A 19,509-nucleotide genomic window follows, 5' to 3' on the forward strand; every position below is an offset into this window, starting at 1 on the left:
AATTAAAAACTAACGGTGTTATAACGGTGTAAGGATAGTTTTGTCTAATAACATTGGAATGTACAACATTTAAAGTAAAATGTACACATTTATTTGCATACAAAAAGAGGGACATAAATCAAGGATATAACTTTCATTGAGGCTTTTATATATATATATATATATATATATATATATATATATATATATATATATATATATATATATATATAACAAAAAAAAAAAAAAGAATTTCAGCCACCGGCTGTCCGCGCCTGACAGCCGGTGGCTGCGTATTTCACAAACAACCGTGACTGTCCGGCGAGGACAGCCGAACAACCACAGCTGTCAAACATGAGGTTTAGATGTATAAATTCAAAGCATAAATATATAAATTCAAAGCATATATATACGATCAGAACATATAATCAGATGGATAAATGTATAAATTCACAGATCATATAAATATGCAATTTGAGGCATCTCTTCAAATAATAAGGCTTAGAAAACTCATAAAAGTACCGTTCACCGGAATTTAGCGTGCTGATAACGTGTTGTGATGTTGTGCCCGTTGGCCCGTTAGCTCCTAACCGGTGAGTTTGTATATCAAAGTATAATTAACAATGGAATTGAAATGCATAGAATAATTGATAAGAATGAATCAAGGGAGAAGAGCCAATGTTTCATTTCACTAGCCAACAACTTACAAATGGAGTACACATATATATAATGTACAAGTATAACTATTGTATTTAATGGCAATAATGTGACCGTTACAAGTGTTATAAACACTATAATAATGTCCGCTTAATAATATTATTTACAATAAAATAAACCACTATTATTCTAGATATGCAAATCACAGTATCGTTAATGCAAAGATGAGACACCAGCATATCAATACTCTTGGGAGACCCATGAATTAACATAACGCCAATAGCAGCATTAATATTATTATAAGGCCTCTGAAAACTATTGATTGATAGATTAAAACTTAATCAACTTAAACAATAGTTTGTAATTCTTAATGGCCAAAATAACAATTAAATCCTTAAATTCTTAATGTCTCAAAACCAGGGCCGTTCCAATCAAAATTGGGGTCCTGCGCAATATTTTAATTTGAGCCCCTTTTTCAAGTAATTTTTATATATAAATAATAGTTATTCAAAAAGTTGTGTCAAAAATTCAAAATATAAATATTGTATTAAAAAAATACATCTAAATTAAAATTTCATTTAAAAAGTGAAATGCGCCGTGCACACTTAGACGCAAAATCATCTACTAAACTTTTGATATCAATTTCTTCCAAAATCTCATTTTCAATAGAGATTAAAGCTAATCCACTGAGTCTCTCTTGCAACATGCTTGATCGTAAGTAAGATTTCAACAATTTTAACTTTGAAAAACTCCCTTCTGCAGAGGCAACAGTAATTGGGATAGTTAATAATATTCGATATGCAATAGTAGCATTTGGAAAACAACTCATCTGTTTCAATGAATTCAATATACTCACTGCTCCTATATTTTCTTTCGATAAAATCTCTCTAAGTAATTTTAGCTCAATATACAATTCATTTCCGTCAATATCACCACACTGTTCATCTCTCTTAAGAGGTGCTTCTAAACAAATGCAACAAGACTTCAAATCCATATCAGCCATCAATTGTAACTTGTGAGAACTAAACAAAAAACCAAAAGTTCCTTCATATACTTCATATTGCTCAAACCTTTGAGTCAATGAAATAATAGCTTGATCTACAATGTATAAAAAATAATGAACCCTAAAAGATTCTTCTGGTGATAATGAATTATCATCAGCACTCTCATCAAATTGTGTTTTTCTACGAATTTTTCGCTTTTGAGGAAACATTGGCTCAATTTCTAATCCAGTGGCAATTTCCTTTGCAATATCCATGGCAGTAGAAAAATCATTTTCTCTATAATTCTTGAAGAAAGAAACTAACCCTTTAATTTGATTAATAGCAACATCAAGAAGCATATCTTTTGTTTGTAATTGCTTGCTAATTATATTAACCATAGATAAGATTTCGAACCAAATGATTGTGGCTAGCAAAAATTCAAAGTTACTAAGCTCATTTGTAGCTAAAGATTTTGCCTCACTTTGAATTTTAGAATCACTGTCTGTATCTGCCACTTGAAGTAGGGCTTCTCGAATATCACTGACTTGATATCTAATTGCTTTAACACTTTCTACACGACTTTCCCATCGAGTAGATGGCAATGGCTTAAGAGTTAGATTTGTTACATTACTTTTCAAGATATGCCACCTCTTTGTGGAATTAGCAAATATTGTGTAAATACTTTGCACTACTCCAAAGAAATCACTTGCTTTGCCACAACTATTTGCAACGTCACACGAAGTCAAGTTAAGATTATAACTACCACAAGGACTATAAAATGCTCTACGATTTATATCCAAGAGTCTTTTTTGTACACCTTGATGTCTCCCTCTCATATTTGACCCATTGTCATAACCTTGTCCCCTTACATTATCTATATCAAGATCAAGTGATATCAACACATTTTGTAATACTTCAAAAAGACCTTGGCCGGTAGTGTCAATCACAACCAAGAATTTCAAGAAGAACTCTTCTATTTTAATTGGATAAGTTGATATATCCACACATCTTAAAATCAAAGACATATGTTCTTGGTGACTGACATCAGGAGTACAATCTAATATCACTGAAAAATATTTTGCTTCTTTTATTTTTTTGATGACTTTTCTTTTAACTACAGTGGCAAACATAAATATCAATTCGTTTTGAATCTTATGACCAAGATAATGATGATGAATATCACGATTTCTGGCACGTAAAACATACTCTTGAATGATAGGATCAAACTCAGCCAGCATTTCAATTAGACCTAAAAAATTCCCATTGTTATTCTCATTAAATATTTGAATTAGTTTAAATAAATTGAGTAATAGACAAATACCTGTGTTGTAGAGTGTAGACTGCAATCAGAAATTGCGTGAGTATCTCGTATGTGGTCTGTCCGTCCTCGTAATTCTGAATTCGTACGGTACTACGGTAGATGCCTACTACCTAGATTAGGGACTTAGGTAATTTAGGTTGGTTAGGTTAATAAATTTGTGGCTTGGCTTTGTTTGAATTGAATGATGATTGCTATTTGCTACGCTGCATGTGATCGTGAATTCGTGATATATATAAATACTAATTTTTTTTTTAAAAAAATAAGGGGCCCCCAAAATTTGGGAGCCCTGGGCAGACTTGCCAGGGTCGGCCCGAGTAGTTATGCCGTGCATCCATACAGATGCAAAAACGACGTCGTTTTATTAAAAACGCGCGTCTCCCCTTAAAAAAAAAAATTCAGGTTCGATTCCCAGCAGCAGCATTGTGTTGTTCATTCATTATGGAATTTTAGTTCATAGGTTATGGAATTTTAGTTTATAGATTATGGAATTATAGTTCATCGATTATGAAATTGTACTTCATCGATTTTGAAATTTTAGTTCATAGATTATGAAATTTTAGTTCATTCATTCTGGAATTTTTAGTTCATAGATTAGATTCTGGAATTTTAGGTCATAGATTCTGGAATTATAGTTCATCGATTCTGGAATTATAGTTCATCGATTCTGGAATTTTAGTTCATATGTTGTTGCTGGGAATCGAATTTGAATTTTTTTTTAAGGGGAGACGCGCGTTTTTAATAAAACGACGTCGCTTTTGCATCCGTATGCACCATGCATGGTGCATACAGATGCACAACATAATTTGCAGGTCAGCCCTGTCATCTACATTATATAAGGCATATTTCCCTCCCTTTAAGGGGGAATCATCCGAGCACTACAGGCACCCTAGTCTAGTGGCCGGTTTCTGGTCTATATCTTAAACCCAGCCACCTGGGTTCCCTATCAGTAACATAGTTAGCTATAGCCCATTTCTTGGGCCGTGATCTTTGTATTTGGGCCGTCAGTCTAGGCATGTACCTTGGGCTTTATACGTACTATTTTGGGTTTATCGCCCCGGGTAATAAAGCTACTATTTTCTTACCCCCGTTCTATACCTATATACCCTGTACTATTTTGGGTCTAGCGCCCCAAGTAATAAAGCTACTATTTTCTTGCCCCCCATTCTGTACCTATATACCCGGTACTATTTTGGGCATAGCGCTCCGGGTAATAAATCTACTATTTTCTTAACCCCCCCTGGTTCTGTACTTATATACCCGGCACCATTTTGGACCTAGCGCCCCGGGTAATAAAGCTACTATTTTCTTACCCACGTCCTGTATCTATATACCCGGTACTATTTTGGGCTTAGCGCCCCGCGTAATAAAGTTACTATTTTCTTACCCCCGTTCTGTACCTATATACCCGATTTATGGTGGACCCGGTCCCAATAAAACCATCAATATACTTGTTTAATTTGGAAAAAGATGAAGACTTATTACAAAATAAAAATAAAACTTTCAATATTTTGCTTATTATATTAGATATATATGTTATTTTTAAAAAGAAATAAAAGTTAAAATAATTTTGACATACATGTTAATTTTTATTTTTTTTTTGAAGATGAAAAATTAATTGATTAAATCATAATCAAGAATGTTTAGGAAAGATGGTGAAGAGTCTAGCCACTCTCCGCAACTTAACTTAGAAAATGCCTCCCTAGCAACAGAGTAGGCGGCACAATTCGCAGATCGCTTAACACAACGAAATTCAACATCATCGATTTCAGATGCTAACTTTTTAATATCATCAATTATGAAACCAAAAGCAGAATTAACAGATGACGAACTAATATCATTAAAAACAATTTGACTATCCGTTTTCATGTCCACACAACCCATACCTATATTTTTCAAACAGCTTAAAGCATCCCGGATGCTTAATGTTTCAGCTTCCTTCACCATAAAAATCTCAGGCATTATCATATATATATATATATATATATATATATATAATATGTTATTTTTAAAATTTTGACTTTCAAGTATACTTTGCAAAAAATCTCTCTCTTAAATAAAATAATTTCTTCTTTGCAAATTTTGACCACACTTAAGCGGGTCAAAGTATCTATGAAATCTCAGTACTATAGTATCTTGTTCAATTTAGTCATTGAACCTTTAGGGGCCGTTTACTAACTGGAAATTTCTGAAAATTTCTGGAAACTGAAAAATAGAAAACAGAAAACATGTTTACTAACACAGTTTTCATTTTCAAAACTGAAAATAATTTCTGAAAATTTCCGGAAAACTGAAACACACTTAAAAACTGTTTTCAAAATAGAAAACAGAATCATCTATCATCTATTTAGTTATATGTCACTATAACCACATTACTATGATTACATTCATTATCATCTTATTTTACTTATCACTATCTTCTATCTTTTCTATTTACCTTACTTAAATAAACATAATTTATTTGCTTATACTTTAAAGTTAGACATTATTTACATTATCAAAATTAAGAATTAAACTCTATATAATGTTTTAGATTTTGATTGAACTCAATAAACTAAATTTTAGGTGAAAACTAAAAAAATTAGAAAACAGAAAACAGAGAACAGTTTATGTTAGTAAACAAGTTTTCTAAACAGAAAACAGTGAATAAAAACTGAAAAATTAAAAAATGAAAACAGAAAACAGTTTTCTGTTAGTAAACGGACCCTTATTCTTCTCAATTTAGTCACTTTATTTAAAAAAGTGATGAAATTAAGGATAATTGTCCAAATCTCATCAGGAACATGGTTGTAATTATTTATTTTGAACATATTAATTTAATATATTAGTGATAAAATAATTAATTTTAAATACTCCGTATTTATAAAATAATATATGAGTAAGAATTTAAATGTCGTCACTGTCAGGTAATTTAAGTTAACGATAATATTAACACCGTTAACTATTGTTATTAATTGTACCATTTTTAAAAATATAGTAATTAAATTGAATAAAATAAAAATATAAGGATTAAATTGAATAAAATGTTATACTACTGTAACCCACCTAAGCGCGAAAGAACTACTAAATTAAAACAAAAACAAAACTTAGGTTTAGCGCAAAAACAAAACTTCAGCGCCTTGTCTCGCCGAAGTCGTCCCGAAGTCCTCCGACAGTGCCGTCCAACCTCCGCCGCCGTCGCCGCCTCATCCCTCCGTTTTCGTCGTTCCAACCTCCGACAGTGTCTCTTCCCACCGTCGTCCTCTTCCCGCCGTTGTCCTCTTCCCGCCGTCGTCCTCTTCTCGCCGTCGTCCTCTTCCCGCCATTAAGCTCCTACAGGTTAGTCCTCTATTTTTTAACCCTAATCCCTAGTTTCTTAATTGTTTTTGTTGAATTTTCCATATGTGAATGCTCCTGAAGAACAGAGTGTGGCTGTGAGGGGGAGAGGAATTGAAAAACCAATCTCTTCATTTTCATCTTTATTCTTTTTAAAATTCAGAAAATGTCATGAATTTCTTACACATTACCTTCATTGATAATATTTTACCCATATTCTCTCGACTGCAGAGCACATTAAAATTAAATAAGGGGACTTATTTACAAAATACTACAAGGAAAATAGAAAGGTAGCATCACAAAATCTGGACCACCAAAGGAAGAGAGGACTTTGAAACTACAGAGTCTTTCATTACATTCCACTTTAATCGAACCCATACACTTAGGAAAAACCAAAAAGAAAAGGACAGAAACCACAAATGTTTGAGATTAAAATGGGATATAAGCAAACAATAATTTGTAGCAATGAGAATACTGAAGTGAGGGTGAATTAGAAGTTTCTTGGGTTGTCTTCTAGCTATACATTCAACTTAGGGTGATGACCAATAAACAACTAGAGAAATTTAGAAATTTAACCAATTCCCTATAACTTAAGTAAATTAGGAAAATTAATTCAATTAATCCAAATCAACTTAGTCAAATAATCCAAGCAATTGCTAAAGCTACCAATAAGAGTAGCATGCATTAAAACAAGATTTTACCATTTAGGGTCATAGAGTAGAGGTGAGCAATTCAAGCATATACTATGTATATATTCGAATATATTATTGAATATTGAATGTTGAATTGTATTATGGCCGTGTTAATTTGTGGTTATTAAACTAGTGTTGTTGGATTTTGTATTGTGAACTTCTATTGTTGGATTTTGTATTATGAAGTATGAACATAGTTTTGTAGTTATTGATTGATTGTAATTTTGTAATGTGATTCATGGATTTGTGGTTATATACTTATATATTAGTTTTGTATTATTGTATTAGGTATTTATTTATTTATTTATTTATTTTTATTTTTTTTTTACAAATATGTATCCATTACAAAGGCTATAACATGTAGGTCGCCCTCTGACATTGATGATGTAAACCTCTTTTATTTTACGAGTATATACATATTCCAGGGCGTCTCCCATCAATACAGAAAACCCTTCCATTCACTCTTGCAGCAACCAATGGGGAAAAGAGCTAAGAGTTCCAGAAAGGGAAAGAAGGCATGGAGAGCCAACATAAGCACCGAAGATATTGAAGACTTCTTCGACAATTCCACAAAAGATGCTCTTTCTGGCGGCTCTCTGGCTGATGTTCCTAGTGAATCCCTCTTTTATGTTGACAAGTCCAGAGGTATTTTTATTTCTTTTATTTTCAGATTTCCAGAAAGCTTTCAATCTATATGCTGATATATGTCCGCAAGAATTTGTATTACAAAACTGATTGATTATGTTTGAAATTTGGTATTTTTACTTTAAACTATGTTAATGACTGAATAAATTACAACATTACAATTTTTATGTGGGAGGGAGTAAAGTGGCTGACTTTGAGGTTCTTTAATTCTGTAAAGCTATGATTTTTCTAGAATTATTAGATTTTTGAGCTCAACTAGATGGGTGGTTTTAAAATTGAAAGATATGATGCTATGTAATCCTTGATTTTCAGTCTTGGTCCTTAAAGTACTACTTGGAGTTTGGGCAAGAGGTGGTTAGCACTTAGCACTGAAACACTGTTGAAAGTTTGTAGAAATGAGGAAGTTTATGATCACTTTATATTGGTTGGTGGATAGATAGTAGTTTATAATATATGTTAGTGGTCTGTGTCTTTGCTTTAGTTAGCCTGGTGGAAGGTGAGCTAAACAGGAATAGGGGATAATTTTTTGAAATATCATCTTGGTTGTTGAATTGACACAACAGAAGATGGTGGGAAAGATTAATTGTCCAGTCGGTGGCAGGAGAACTGTGCAACTCCAAATGAACGCACCAAAGTTTGGCCACAAATTTCTTGGCCAAATGTCATCACATCCTCACATTATTAGCTGTTTGCATGTGCTTTGTTTGGGTCTTAACTGAAGTATGACACTGCTAAAGAGTGAACTTTTTGCCTTAACATTCTCCCTCTCTTTGGTGGTGGTGAATTGAATATGTCTATGTTTACACTTCAGATCTTTCAGCCAAGCGCAAAATTGAAAAAAAGAGGGATAAAGTACTTCATTTTGAGAGTTTGCTGCAGAAAAATGCTTTTGTTCAACCAATACCATCTTCAACTACAAAGAAGTCAAAGAAGAAAAGTAAAGATGCTAAAAAGGCCAAAGATGCTGCTGAAGAGTGTCAAAAGGTAGGAACTTCAAGAACTGATTTTGCTGGATTTATAGACCTCAATCCCATCAGATGCTGTACCTCTATGATCTTTGTTGACCTGCTTTTTTATGTGATTTAGGATGCTGCTGCCACAGGTTCTGGCCTTGTTGACATATGGAATGAAACAGGTATCCATCTTTAACTAGAAATCCCATGTATCATGTATGATTTGTTATTTTCATCCTAATATGTCTTTCAAGACTGAGACTTGCATTGTATTGTTGTAGGTGAAAAGACTGTTAAAACAAAAAGGGTAAATAATGTTTTAATTGTTACATTACTTTTAGAGAAATACTTTTGATTTTGAAAATTGATGTTCATTCCGAAAATTATTTTCCTCTTCTTTTTCTTCTTTTCTTCTTTGTGGTGGGGGTGCTTGTCACTCTTTCCTTATTGCAGAAATCGGTGACTTCTATTATACCTGCTGTGGAAGTTGATCCACAAGGATGCTCATTCAATCCTCCCTCTGAAAGCCACCAGGTTATTTTTGATATCTGATAATCACATTTTCTCTGACATTGGTTTTATTTATGGTACATTATTACATTATGCATTCATCTCTTTGTGTTCCCAGGATGCATTAGCCTCTGCCGTTGCAGATGAAATGCAGAAAGTTTATCGGGATGAGTTGGGGCCTGAGCCTATTCCTTTAACTGTTCCTGGAGAAATAGTTGATGAAGAAAATGTTAGTGCATTTATTCTATTTCCTGTTTATTGGAATTTAGCATCTGCAATTTGCATTTGCTCACTTCCCTCAGTATCCTTTACAAAACTGTCTAACAAGCCATTATTTCAGATTTACTTCCTTGATGCAGATGACGGGAGTGATGATGACGATGAAAATCTGATTGAAGATGGAAACCTGGATGTGGAGAAGAGGTTTGCTTCATTCGATTGCTTACACATGTCTACTATATGATTGTTAATGAAATGTTATACTGTTATCTTCTCATAACATAACATGATCGATAAAGAATTTATTCACATGCTACAGAGATTGAAGGATACAAATTTCAGGGTTGAAAATTTACTAATTCATTCAAGCTGATTCATGGCATGGATGCATCATAAAATTGAATTTGCAGTCTAAGAGTATCATGTTATGTGTCATGATGCATCTTAATATGCACTTGAAATTAACAGTATTTACATAAAACCGTAGAAGTATAGCGTATTAGCGTTAGAAGTCTCATGAAATTCAATTTTTTTATCACAATTCTGAAGGCTGCAAAAGACCAAAGTGGTGACCAAAGTTGAGAAGAACAGGAGGGCTAGACGCAAAGAACAGTTAAAAACTGAAGCAGAAGCCAAAAAAGTGGAGAACCTTTCTAAAGAAATTGACAGGTATATTTCAGCTGGTTCCTGCAAATCTCTCTTAGTGGATTGATTTCTTGTACACATAATCTTATTGTCTCTAAGAAGTTTTTCTTGTGCAGCTTGTCAGATATCATTCAAGAAATAGCGAAAGAGGATGAAGAGAAACAGAAAAGACATCTCCGCCGTGTTGTTGCTAAACAAGAAAGACTAAAATCTTGTCCACCACGTCTAGGGAAGCGCAAGTATGGTGTTTTTATGTTTATGGCCCCGTTTGTTGGGGGGTGGGGGGGTGGGGGGGAGATGGGGGTGCAGGGCTTACTATCTTAGAATGCTTTTAAAAGAAGTGGTCTTCAGAAATCTTGGGGCTGAAATGATCATTGTGGATGATTCTAAATGGTCATCATGGATGATTGCAACTCACACTTTTAGATGCATGCTTTCCCTCATCACACATTTAATTGTGTTGGGAGTTCTGTGTCTTAGCTTAGGCATTCGAAAATGATAATGAAACCAGATCCATTTCTTTTCTTTTCACTTTCTACTTTCATTCTTTCCACAGTATATAATCTAATTGCTACATGTCAATCGCAGATTTCAACCTGCTCCTGTTCAAGTCTTATTATCAGAAGAGATTACCGGTTCCCTTCGTCAACTAAAGGTTTTTCTTTTGATTCACATTATACTTTAACACGTTGTCAGATATTTGATTTATTTGAAGTTTTTGAAACTTTGACGTTTAGTTTAGATTCAAGGCAAAAATTCTCAACACATTCACTTTTTGTTTTAAACAGGGATGTAGCACCCTTGCAAGGGATCGATTCAAGAGCCTGGAGAAAAGAGGACTGGTTGTCCCATCAAAGAAGACCTCCAGGTCAATTGACTTTGTTGATTAGTCATATTTGTGTCTATCCATCATTTTCTTCGCATGAGTTCTAGCATTTTTATCAAGTTTAACAGATTTAACCATCTTTCCCACCAATTCTCTTTGAACATTCCTCCACATCCATTGTACCTTACATATTACTACAATTATAGGCATCCATTTACCGCCATGAATCCTATGCCCTAGTCTAGGTTACCAATAGTTGACTGACTCAAACCAAGCAGGTAAGGATTCGAACTTGTGACTCAAACCAAGCGTGGATCTCTTGCCATCTTGGCTGGGGCTACACCATGATGTGTGTGTGTGTGTATGTTCTTTGTTTTTTGATGTATGTACGGTAAATAGGCATGCAGCGTGCTAACTTTTTGGAATTCAAATTATATTTTCAGGAAGTGATTGTGAGGTCATGGACCGGCTCATTGGCTATATGTCTCCTGCCATTGGTAGGCTGTTTGAACTTTGAAGTCCTCAGTAGTGAGCTTCCCATGTATTTGAAGGAGATTATGAAGCTGAAAATTTTGACAATATTTACCTAAAGTTTATGTGTTGCTTAAAAGTATACTAACTGGAACTCAAACCTGGGTTTTAATTATTTTTAATTTCATAATACAATGTTTAGTTGAAGTATAATAGAAATGTCTAGGCTACTAGTTCAAATTGGATAAAATTCAATATATTTCTTTGGTGTTGTCTATCTATTCTATCTTTTTATTTTTATTTTTCATAAAATGGAGTTATCTTATAAGGAATAACTTTTTGAAATGTGTAGGCTACTAATTCAAATGGTGTTTCTAAATTCTTAGTAGTAAAATACGATAATTTTTAGTCTTTGATATCAAAATAGAGTTAATTCCAGCAATGGTCCTTCGAGTATGATGATTTTTCAGATTTGGTCCCCGTCTTTTATTTTGGACAATTTAACTACCCGTCTATTAAATTTTTTTCAATTGAGGTCTTCCCGTCAATGGGTGGTTAAGTCAGCTTCAATTTCAGGGGCATATTGGTACTTTTGCTTACTATGCGTATTTGTACTCTTTATTCGACCATATATACGGGAATAAATACACAATGAAACCCTAGAAGCATCCGAAGTCATCTTCCTCATCGAAGTCCTCATCCGAATTCATCTTCCTCATTGAAGCCCTCATCTGAATTCATCTTCCTCATCCGAATTCATCTTCATCATCCGAAGCCCTCATTCGAATTCATCTTCCTCTTCCTTCCAGCGAATTAGCAGTGAGATGTCTAGAAGATATAGCAGCGAGAGCTCTTCATCTTCAAGAATGCAGGAATACATCTATGGTGAGTTGGTTTCTATTCCAAATTGTGAGTGTGGGCAACATCTGAAGCTTCAAACATCATGGACGAATGATAATCCCGGTAGAAGATATTGGTAATGTTTTATTGAAAATGTGAGTGCTTTCATTATAGTTAAGGGTTCTTATTGCAGTTGAAACAATTTAATTTTTTTTTTTCAAAAATCTGAGTGTGAATGTATTGTTTTTTCTTCGAGCAATACATTCTGTTAAGTATTATTTTAAGGCACAATGTCTGTTAAGTAAGGCAAATGAATTCAAAATGATATGCAATTATGGGCTTTTGGTGCAGGGAGGTCAAAGGTGTGGTTTTGTTAGATGGCATGATCCTCCAATGTGCGCAAGGTCAAGAAGAATTATTCCTGGTTTATTGAGAAGGATCAATCGAGATGAAGAAGAGATTGCACTGCTAAAAATGAGGCTACAAACTAATGTTGATGTCAAAAGAAGCAACTGTGGACATGGCAAGGGTATTAGAATATGTGTAGTTATAGCAGTATGCATTGTGTTATTTGTAGTTATAGCTGTGAACGTAGCTAGAGGAAAGAATAACCTTATGTTAGGTAGTAGTTCTGCTTATTGAAGAATTGTATTTGTAATTTGACAATTGTAAGTCTAAGCACAATGCAATCAAAATTCAGTTATGGTTTTGTGTATTAAACTGCTTCTGACAATGCATAATGCAATGTGAAAATGCATACCATATTTGCGCACTGCATACTGCAATCTGAAGGCCAAATACCATTTATAACAAAAATATCATATAAACAAGATCATCTGTATCATTGACAAATGTATTTCAAAACATACACTACTGGAAATTATGGAATTTCCGACCACCTGAAAGTGATCTTAAATCAAGTTGAAAGCCTTGTTCCGACCACTTTTGGTATCCGGAAAAACCTTTGTTGCTATTTCCGACCACTTTTTGAACTTTTTGGTATCAACTTAATTTAAGATCATTTTCAGGTGGTTGGAAATTCCATAATTTCCAGTAGTGATAGTAGATAGATCCCATTACATATCTAAAGGTCTGTAGACCCCAAAACACATCGGGGCATATAAATCCCATTACATATCAAAAGGCAATTGTCTAAGCATACATTAACACATGCCAAATAGTGACCTAACAATTCATAAAAGTCACTAATCCAAAAAAGCAGTAACTAGTAGTTCACTTAATCCAAAGTGATTGGATCTTTGTCATTCCCATAGAATTTAAACTTCAATGTGGTTGTTGATCTTGTACGATGCTTCTTGATTGGTAATTTCTTCCTAGTAGACTTGGTTCCATCACTTTGACCTTTTCTTTTTCCTGTTACTTGGTGGTTTCCATCAGTTTTATTGTGTTGTTGATCTGCACATAGTAATAGATTAGATGAAATTATATGTTTTGTTTTGACATTATAAGTGCACATGAATGGACTGGTAGTATAACTTACAAGCCACATTTGCTTGCATTGATTCTCCCACAACACTGACTGGAATGGACAGACTGGAACTTAGTGAAGGCCCTACAATACATAAGAGTCAAATATTTGCATTTAGATGGCACATGGATAAGCAGTATAACATACCTCTAACAATGTCCTTTGCCTCAATTTGGATTTGGTGTCATTGCTCATCCAAAATTTCATCAGGTATCTCCCATTGAGTCTCTTGAATTTCAGGTTGAGTAATTACATCAGGTTCAATAATTACAGATGGCTGAGCAACATCATGGACTTGGGGCTGAGCAGCATCATGGAATTGGGGCTGAGCAGCAACTTCATTTGTAACAGCAACATGTACTCCTTTTGACCTACAACTTGATTTTCTTCTTTTGACCTGCAAATTGATTATGTTATTTACCACAGCAAGTTAAGACAAATTTAAAGTCAAATTTGAAAGTATCTAACCTGATTGACAGGCCTGGAAACTAGGTATTTTGGACACTTTCTTTGGTTATGACCCAATTCTTTGCATTTGGTGCAATGTAAACTAACAAGGCTCCTTGACAAATACTGCCCACATTTACTTATCTCTCCTGCAGACTTCATCCTCAACTTTCTAGGCCTTCCAGGCCTTGCATTATACAGTGGTGGCAAAGGAGATGGTCTACTTGTTGCAGGCCATTCTTCATGACCTGACATTGGTTTTATACATCCATCATATGTTTGGCAGTAAGTTGAAATTGAGTAGCAAGGATCCACATAATGCCAAATAGGTCATTTCCCATTTTTCATCCATATTGCACACACAGCATGGGGGCAAGGGATTCTAGTAAGGTCCCATCTCCTACAGGAACAAGATCTTCTACCTAGATCAACAGTATACTGCCCAGTATGTGTCCCAATTACCTCAAACAACATGGGAGCACACTGATAGCCAATCATTCCACCTGCAGCTAACTCCATGTCATCAATTTTTTTCACAATAGTTGGACAGAGTAATCCAGTCCATTCAGCAGCTTTAGTCCTTGACTCAAATAGCCTTAGCATGATCTTTTTCCTAATTATCTCCAAGCAATTAATAACAGGACTTTCCCTTGCTGTCAAGATCATTGCATTGAATGATTCTGAGATGTTATTCACTAGGATGTCACAATTGGCAGCTGTAGTGAAGTGGGATCTAGACCACTCAAATGGGTGCTTATCACCAAGCCAACATAAGCATTTTCATCCAATTTTCTTAACTCAAGTAATGCTGTTGAAAAGTTATTCACAGTAGTGGCTCTTGCTGCTTTCCACAAGGCATCCTTTATAGCATTTGCAGTGAAACCAGCCACCCTCATGTTATTGTGCAAGTGTCTGACACAAAATCTATGCCTAACTCCTTGTAAGGTACTTTCACAAGCTTGTATGAGACCCTTTTGCTTGTCTGACATTAGTGTGTACTCACTCTGTATTAAGGGACCAAGCTTCAAGTCTTTCTTTAGAAACTGTAGAAACTAAGTCCAAGAGTCTTTGTTCTCACCTTCTACAACTGCATAGGCAATTGGGAATAAACTTTCATTTGCATGCTATTCCAACTGCTGTCAACAATTGTCCTCCAGTTTTACACTTCAAGTGACACACATCTAGGCCAATGATTTTCATGCAGTGCTTAAATCCTTCCCTTGTAGTTTCCCAACAGATATACATCCTTAAAAATCTCTATTTTCCATTTTCTAACAGGTCACTCACCTTCACTTCACAAGTACAGTTTGGATTAGTTCTTTTTATTTCCAAACAATAGCTCCAAATCTTATTGAAGTAATCTTCTGCTTCATGTTTAATTTCACCTTTTGATTTCACTAAAACCCTCCATGCTTGCTTCTTACTCAGAATGTAATGGTCATCAGTTAGGACTTTTTCTAAAAAGGAATTAGTTTTTCATTCCAAATTTCCTCTAATTTGCTGTTTCCATCTCTTAGCAACAATAGAGGAATTAACCATTGAATTATTCTGAGTCCTTACACAGCCATCATGTTTGTCCTTCACCACAATTACCCTCCAACATTTATCATCTTTATTAAACCTAAGGGTAACCTGCCAAGGACAGCTTTCATGCTTGCACTTCACCACACATCTAACTTTGTCATTTTTGTGATATTTCATTTCCTTCCCCTCCTTGATTGCATAATTTGTTATAGCTTCTCTAAACTCCCCTTTAACTTTAAAGGTCAGTCCCAATTCAAATTTAGGACAAGTATGTTCAGATTCTTTCAAAAACTTTTTCCATTTGATCCCTAAACCCTCACCATCACTGCCTACCATGTTCCCTTCATCAGAGTAGTTGACAATATCATCTACTAGTGGGGGTTGTATGGGTTGTGGGAGTTGGGGTTGTACATGACCTAAGCCTCCAAACTCTGCAGTAATATCTATATTTTTGACAAATTCTTCATCATCATGCACACTTATATCCTCTAACTCATCTGAATTGTATTCCTCATCAGTACCATCACATTCATCTCCACTGCCACACCACTCAAACCCACTGCCATCATACTCCTCTTCATTTGCACTGCCAACATCTGCATCATCACCAAACCCTCCTTTTACCATCCAGATTTCTAACACCTTAGGACTACAACATTGGTTAAGTAAATTCCAAACATCAAAGTCTTTAACCAATTCTTGCAACCCCATTTCTGTGACCATGAAGTACCTCAAACTATCATCCATTGCATAACCAATCTCCCCTACCTTCTCCTTTAAACAAATTAACCCCCACTCATCTTCTACCATATCATTAAATACACTAACACTGCTTCCTAAATATTTAGCTGGTAAATCTTGACTTATCATTCCTCCATGTCGTAGTTTAAGAGTAAAAATCCCTGAAATCAATGATTCAAATTTCCAATGCACTTTAGACAACATATAATGGTCCACTGTAATGCATACAACATGGAAGTCCACTTTACACTACTTTACAATAAATGCTTTAGAAAAAAAAAAAAAAAACAATGGTCCCCAACATATGCATAATCAGACAAACATTGGTCCACACACCATTTTCAACCACAAAAAGGTCCCCACATGTACCTATACTAAGCACAATATACAACAAACAACACATAAATTATATACTAAACAACACAACACAGACATTCGGATCCCACATGTACCATTTCGTTCTCCTACACCATAAAAACAAGTCGGGGAACCAAACTTACCTGCTGGAGCAGAGTTGCGACCAACGCTAGCTTGCTTCCCTCTCGATTCCATCAATGTTCTTCGTTCGTTCTCTCCCAAGCTTCTCAGCGACTACGATTATGGTTTAAGATGGGAAAATTTGGGGATTTTCATTACCCAGCTTGCTTCCTTCCCTCGAGATTCTTCTTTCTCTGCGATTAGGGTTGGGCAAATGTGGGGATTTTAGAGAATAAAATGGATATTTGAGTATTTCTCGTATAAGATGAGTATTTTTTTATTTTATTTCACGTATTAAAGAGTACAAATACGCATAGTAAGTAAAAGTACCAATATGCCCTTGAAATTGACGCTGACTTAACCACCCATTGATGGAAGGACCTCAATTGGAAAAAAATTTAATAGACGGGTGGTTAAATTGTCCAAATTAAAAGACGGGGACAAAATCTGGAAAATTATCATACTCGGGGGACCATTGCTGGAATTAACTCTATCAAAATATGGTAATTTTAGTCTTTGAAAAATAATAAAAGATTATCCATCATTAAAATAAAAAATAAAACATTTTAAACTTTTGTTTGTAAAAAAAAAAAAAAAAAACGAAAAACAAAATGAAATGCATCCAGTTTCAAATTTAACTTTTAATATTTTTTCTTAAATTGATTGTTACCATTTTCTTCTTCCTCAAATTCTTTATCAAGCTTTGAATATTTGTTTTTCTTTCCAATTTGCACTATTTTCTGCAACGCATCACACATAAACTGCATTAATATTTTTATATAAAATTTTATGCACTTTAATTTCAATTTAACAAAGTTTATTTGGATTAAATTGTCAGTTTTGGGAGTTATAATTTAAATTTAACTTTGAGAATGCTAATAAATTCTTAATTTCCTATAAATATACTTTGTTAGGTAACATGTCATAAAAAAAACTCCTATGTACTCTCTCAATTCACTCTAAAGTTCTCCAACACTTCTATAATTTTCAAAATGTTCATTTGTTCAAGTTCATTGAACATGATATATTTGAGTGCTCAAATATATTCGTCGATAATCAATTGTATCTTAGAAAATTGACGCTTCAATACTTCAAAGTAGAAATACATAGTACAATTCAAAAAAGAAAATAAAAAAAAAATTATTCAGTTAATTTCATATTTGGTTGTTGTCTATTTGTCTATGATAACATTTTTAAGTTTATTGCTCAACTAATAATTTATAAGTAATATTTTGCTTTTAACTTTAATGAATTTAGTAATATTTTGGCTTTAACTTTAATGATATTTTCAAATTTAAATCTTTTGTTATCAATTTTGTTTCATCTAGCCATCGTTAAAAAATTTGAAGGTTACAATGTAAATGATTATTTTTAATAGATTTTTAAAATTACTAATTTCTTAATTGACTCTATTAAAATTTTTTCAATGTACTTAACTAGTTTAGTGTGAATTTGTGTGCCAAGCATTATGTTTGAATATAGCTACTACTAGTTTGAATATAGCCTACTAGAGAAACACTCCCGACTGGTAAATATAACATGTACAATTTACAAAATAATAATTTTATCTTTCAGTCTTTAAATTTTGAGAAATTGAGAACAAATTAGTGATAAAAAACTAAAATTGTAACTCTTATCAAAGCAAAAATTGGTGTCAGACTATTTCACAGATTCTTGAATGTGAGACGGGTTAGGTCAAAATAAAAATATAATATGTATACTGAAAAATGTGATAATAATAAGGAATAAAATGTTTATTACTTATATGAGAAATTGTAATACTTTTGAAAAAATATAATACTTTTACATTTAGATTTAAAAGTATTACATTTTCCTCATAAATATTACATTTTCTCTTATAAGCAGTGTTGAAAAAGATTCTAGGCACCCAATTTTTATTTTATTTTTATTTTTATTTTTATGGGTTATTCTTAAAAAAAAAAAAAAAAAAAAAACCGAGGTTCGGCCGCATAGGCCGCCTAGGTGTCCGGCCGCGGAGGAGGTCGATTTCGGCGTTTCTCGACGCGCCCGGGCGTCGCCTAGCGCCTAGGCACGATTTTTTCAACCATACTTATAAGTAACACTAGTTTTTTTACGCGCTTTGCGCGAATGTAATAATGCCCAACAATTATTTTTAAATAAATATATCAATGTAATATTATATAAGAGATGTTCAAGCATAGGTAAATAAATGTTGAATTTGTTTATTTAAATCGGTAATTTAAAGTATATAAATGCAATATAATATATGAGAGATTGATTATAATTGTCACTAAAATAAATGTTTACAACTTTGTAATAACGCTAGTCTAAATACTTAGTCTAAGTGATAGTCTAAATAAATACTACTATTGGTTTAAATTTCTCTAATTATTTTTAATTCTCTTTTGGGTAGCATTGCCATTATTTTCATCTTCAGTACATGTTTTTTTTTTTTTTTTTTTTTTTTTTTTTTTTTTTTTTTTTTTTTATTGGTAATGTGTCATGTGCAATTAGGTTACTGGTGGCCTGACAGCATAGAGGGATTCATCATGCAATGAGACTATGGTGTATGAAATTTTAGATTTGCCTTGTTGTGTATATAACTGAGATTTTATTTGTAATATGAACTCTTTATCTTACAAACACCTATTGATATTTAGTAGTGATAGTTTTTCCCCTACATGTTTCATGTTTTGTGAGATGTGTGTCGTAGGTTATCATGTGAAAGTATTGAACAAAATATTAATATTTATTATATTTGTATAAAATACTTGGTAAATAAATATATATAACATG

At 33.6% G+C, this 19,509-nt stretch overlaps 2 protein-coding genes across 2 annotated transcripts; one reads left to right on the plus strand and one right to left on the minus strand.

Moving 5' to 3' along the window:
* Positions 1 to 1,291: 1,291 nt before the first annotated feature.
* On the minus strand, positions 1,292 to 4,899 carry LOC109171101 (zinc finger MYM-type protein 1-like; the record flags this gene model as incomplete). Its single annotated transcript, XM_019320232.1, has 3 exons — positions 4,636 to 4,899; positions 1,967 to 2,890; positions 1,292 to 1,924 (listed from the first exon to the last, which is right to left on the minus strand). Coding segments are annotated over exons 1-3 (1,821 nt in total), but the record flags the coding sequence as incomplete, so codon positions are not given.
* Positions 4,900 to 6,010: 1,111 nt separating this feature from the next.
* On the plus strand, positions 6,011 to 11,494 carry LOC109171139 (uncharacterized protein At2g40430-like). The gene is made up of 14 exons (XM_019320269.1): positions 6,011 to 6,160; positions 6,195 to 6,255; positions 7,370 to 7,589; positions 8,401 to 8,573; positions 8,676 to 8,724; positions 8,824 to 8,849; positions 8,996 to 9,076; positions 9,171 to 9,281; positions 9,393 to 9,475; positions 9,821 to 9,940; positions 10,033 to 10,155; positions 10,505 to 10,571; positions 10,705 to 10,784; positions 11,186 to 11,494. Exons 3-14 carry the CDS (start codon positions 7,421 to 7,423, stop codon positions 11,190 to 11,192), a joined length of 1,089 nt encoding a protein of 362 aa, XP_019175814.1. The 5' UTR covers positions 6,011 to 6,160; positions 6,195 to 6,255; positions 7,370 to 7,420; the 3' UTR covers positions 11,193 to 11,494.
* Positions 11,495 to 19,509: the final 8,015 nt, after the last annotated feature.

The sequence above is a fragment of the Ipomoea nil genome, unplaced genomic scaffold, assembly GCF_001879475.1.
Source record: "Ipomoea nil cultivar Tokyo-kokei standard unplaced genomic scaffold, Asagao_1.1 scaffold3394, whole genome shotgun sequence".
NCBI lineage: Eukaryota > Viridiplantae > Streptophyta > Magnoliopsida > Solanales > Convolvulaceae > Ipomoea > Ipomoea nil.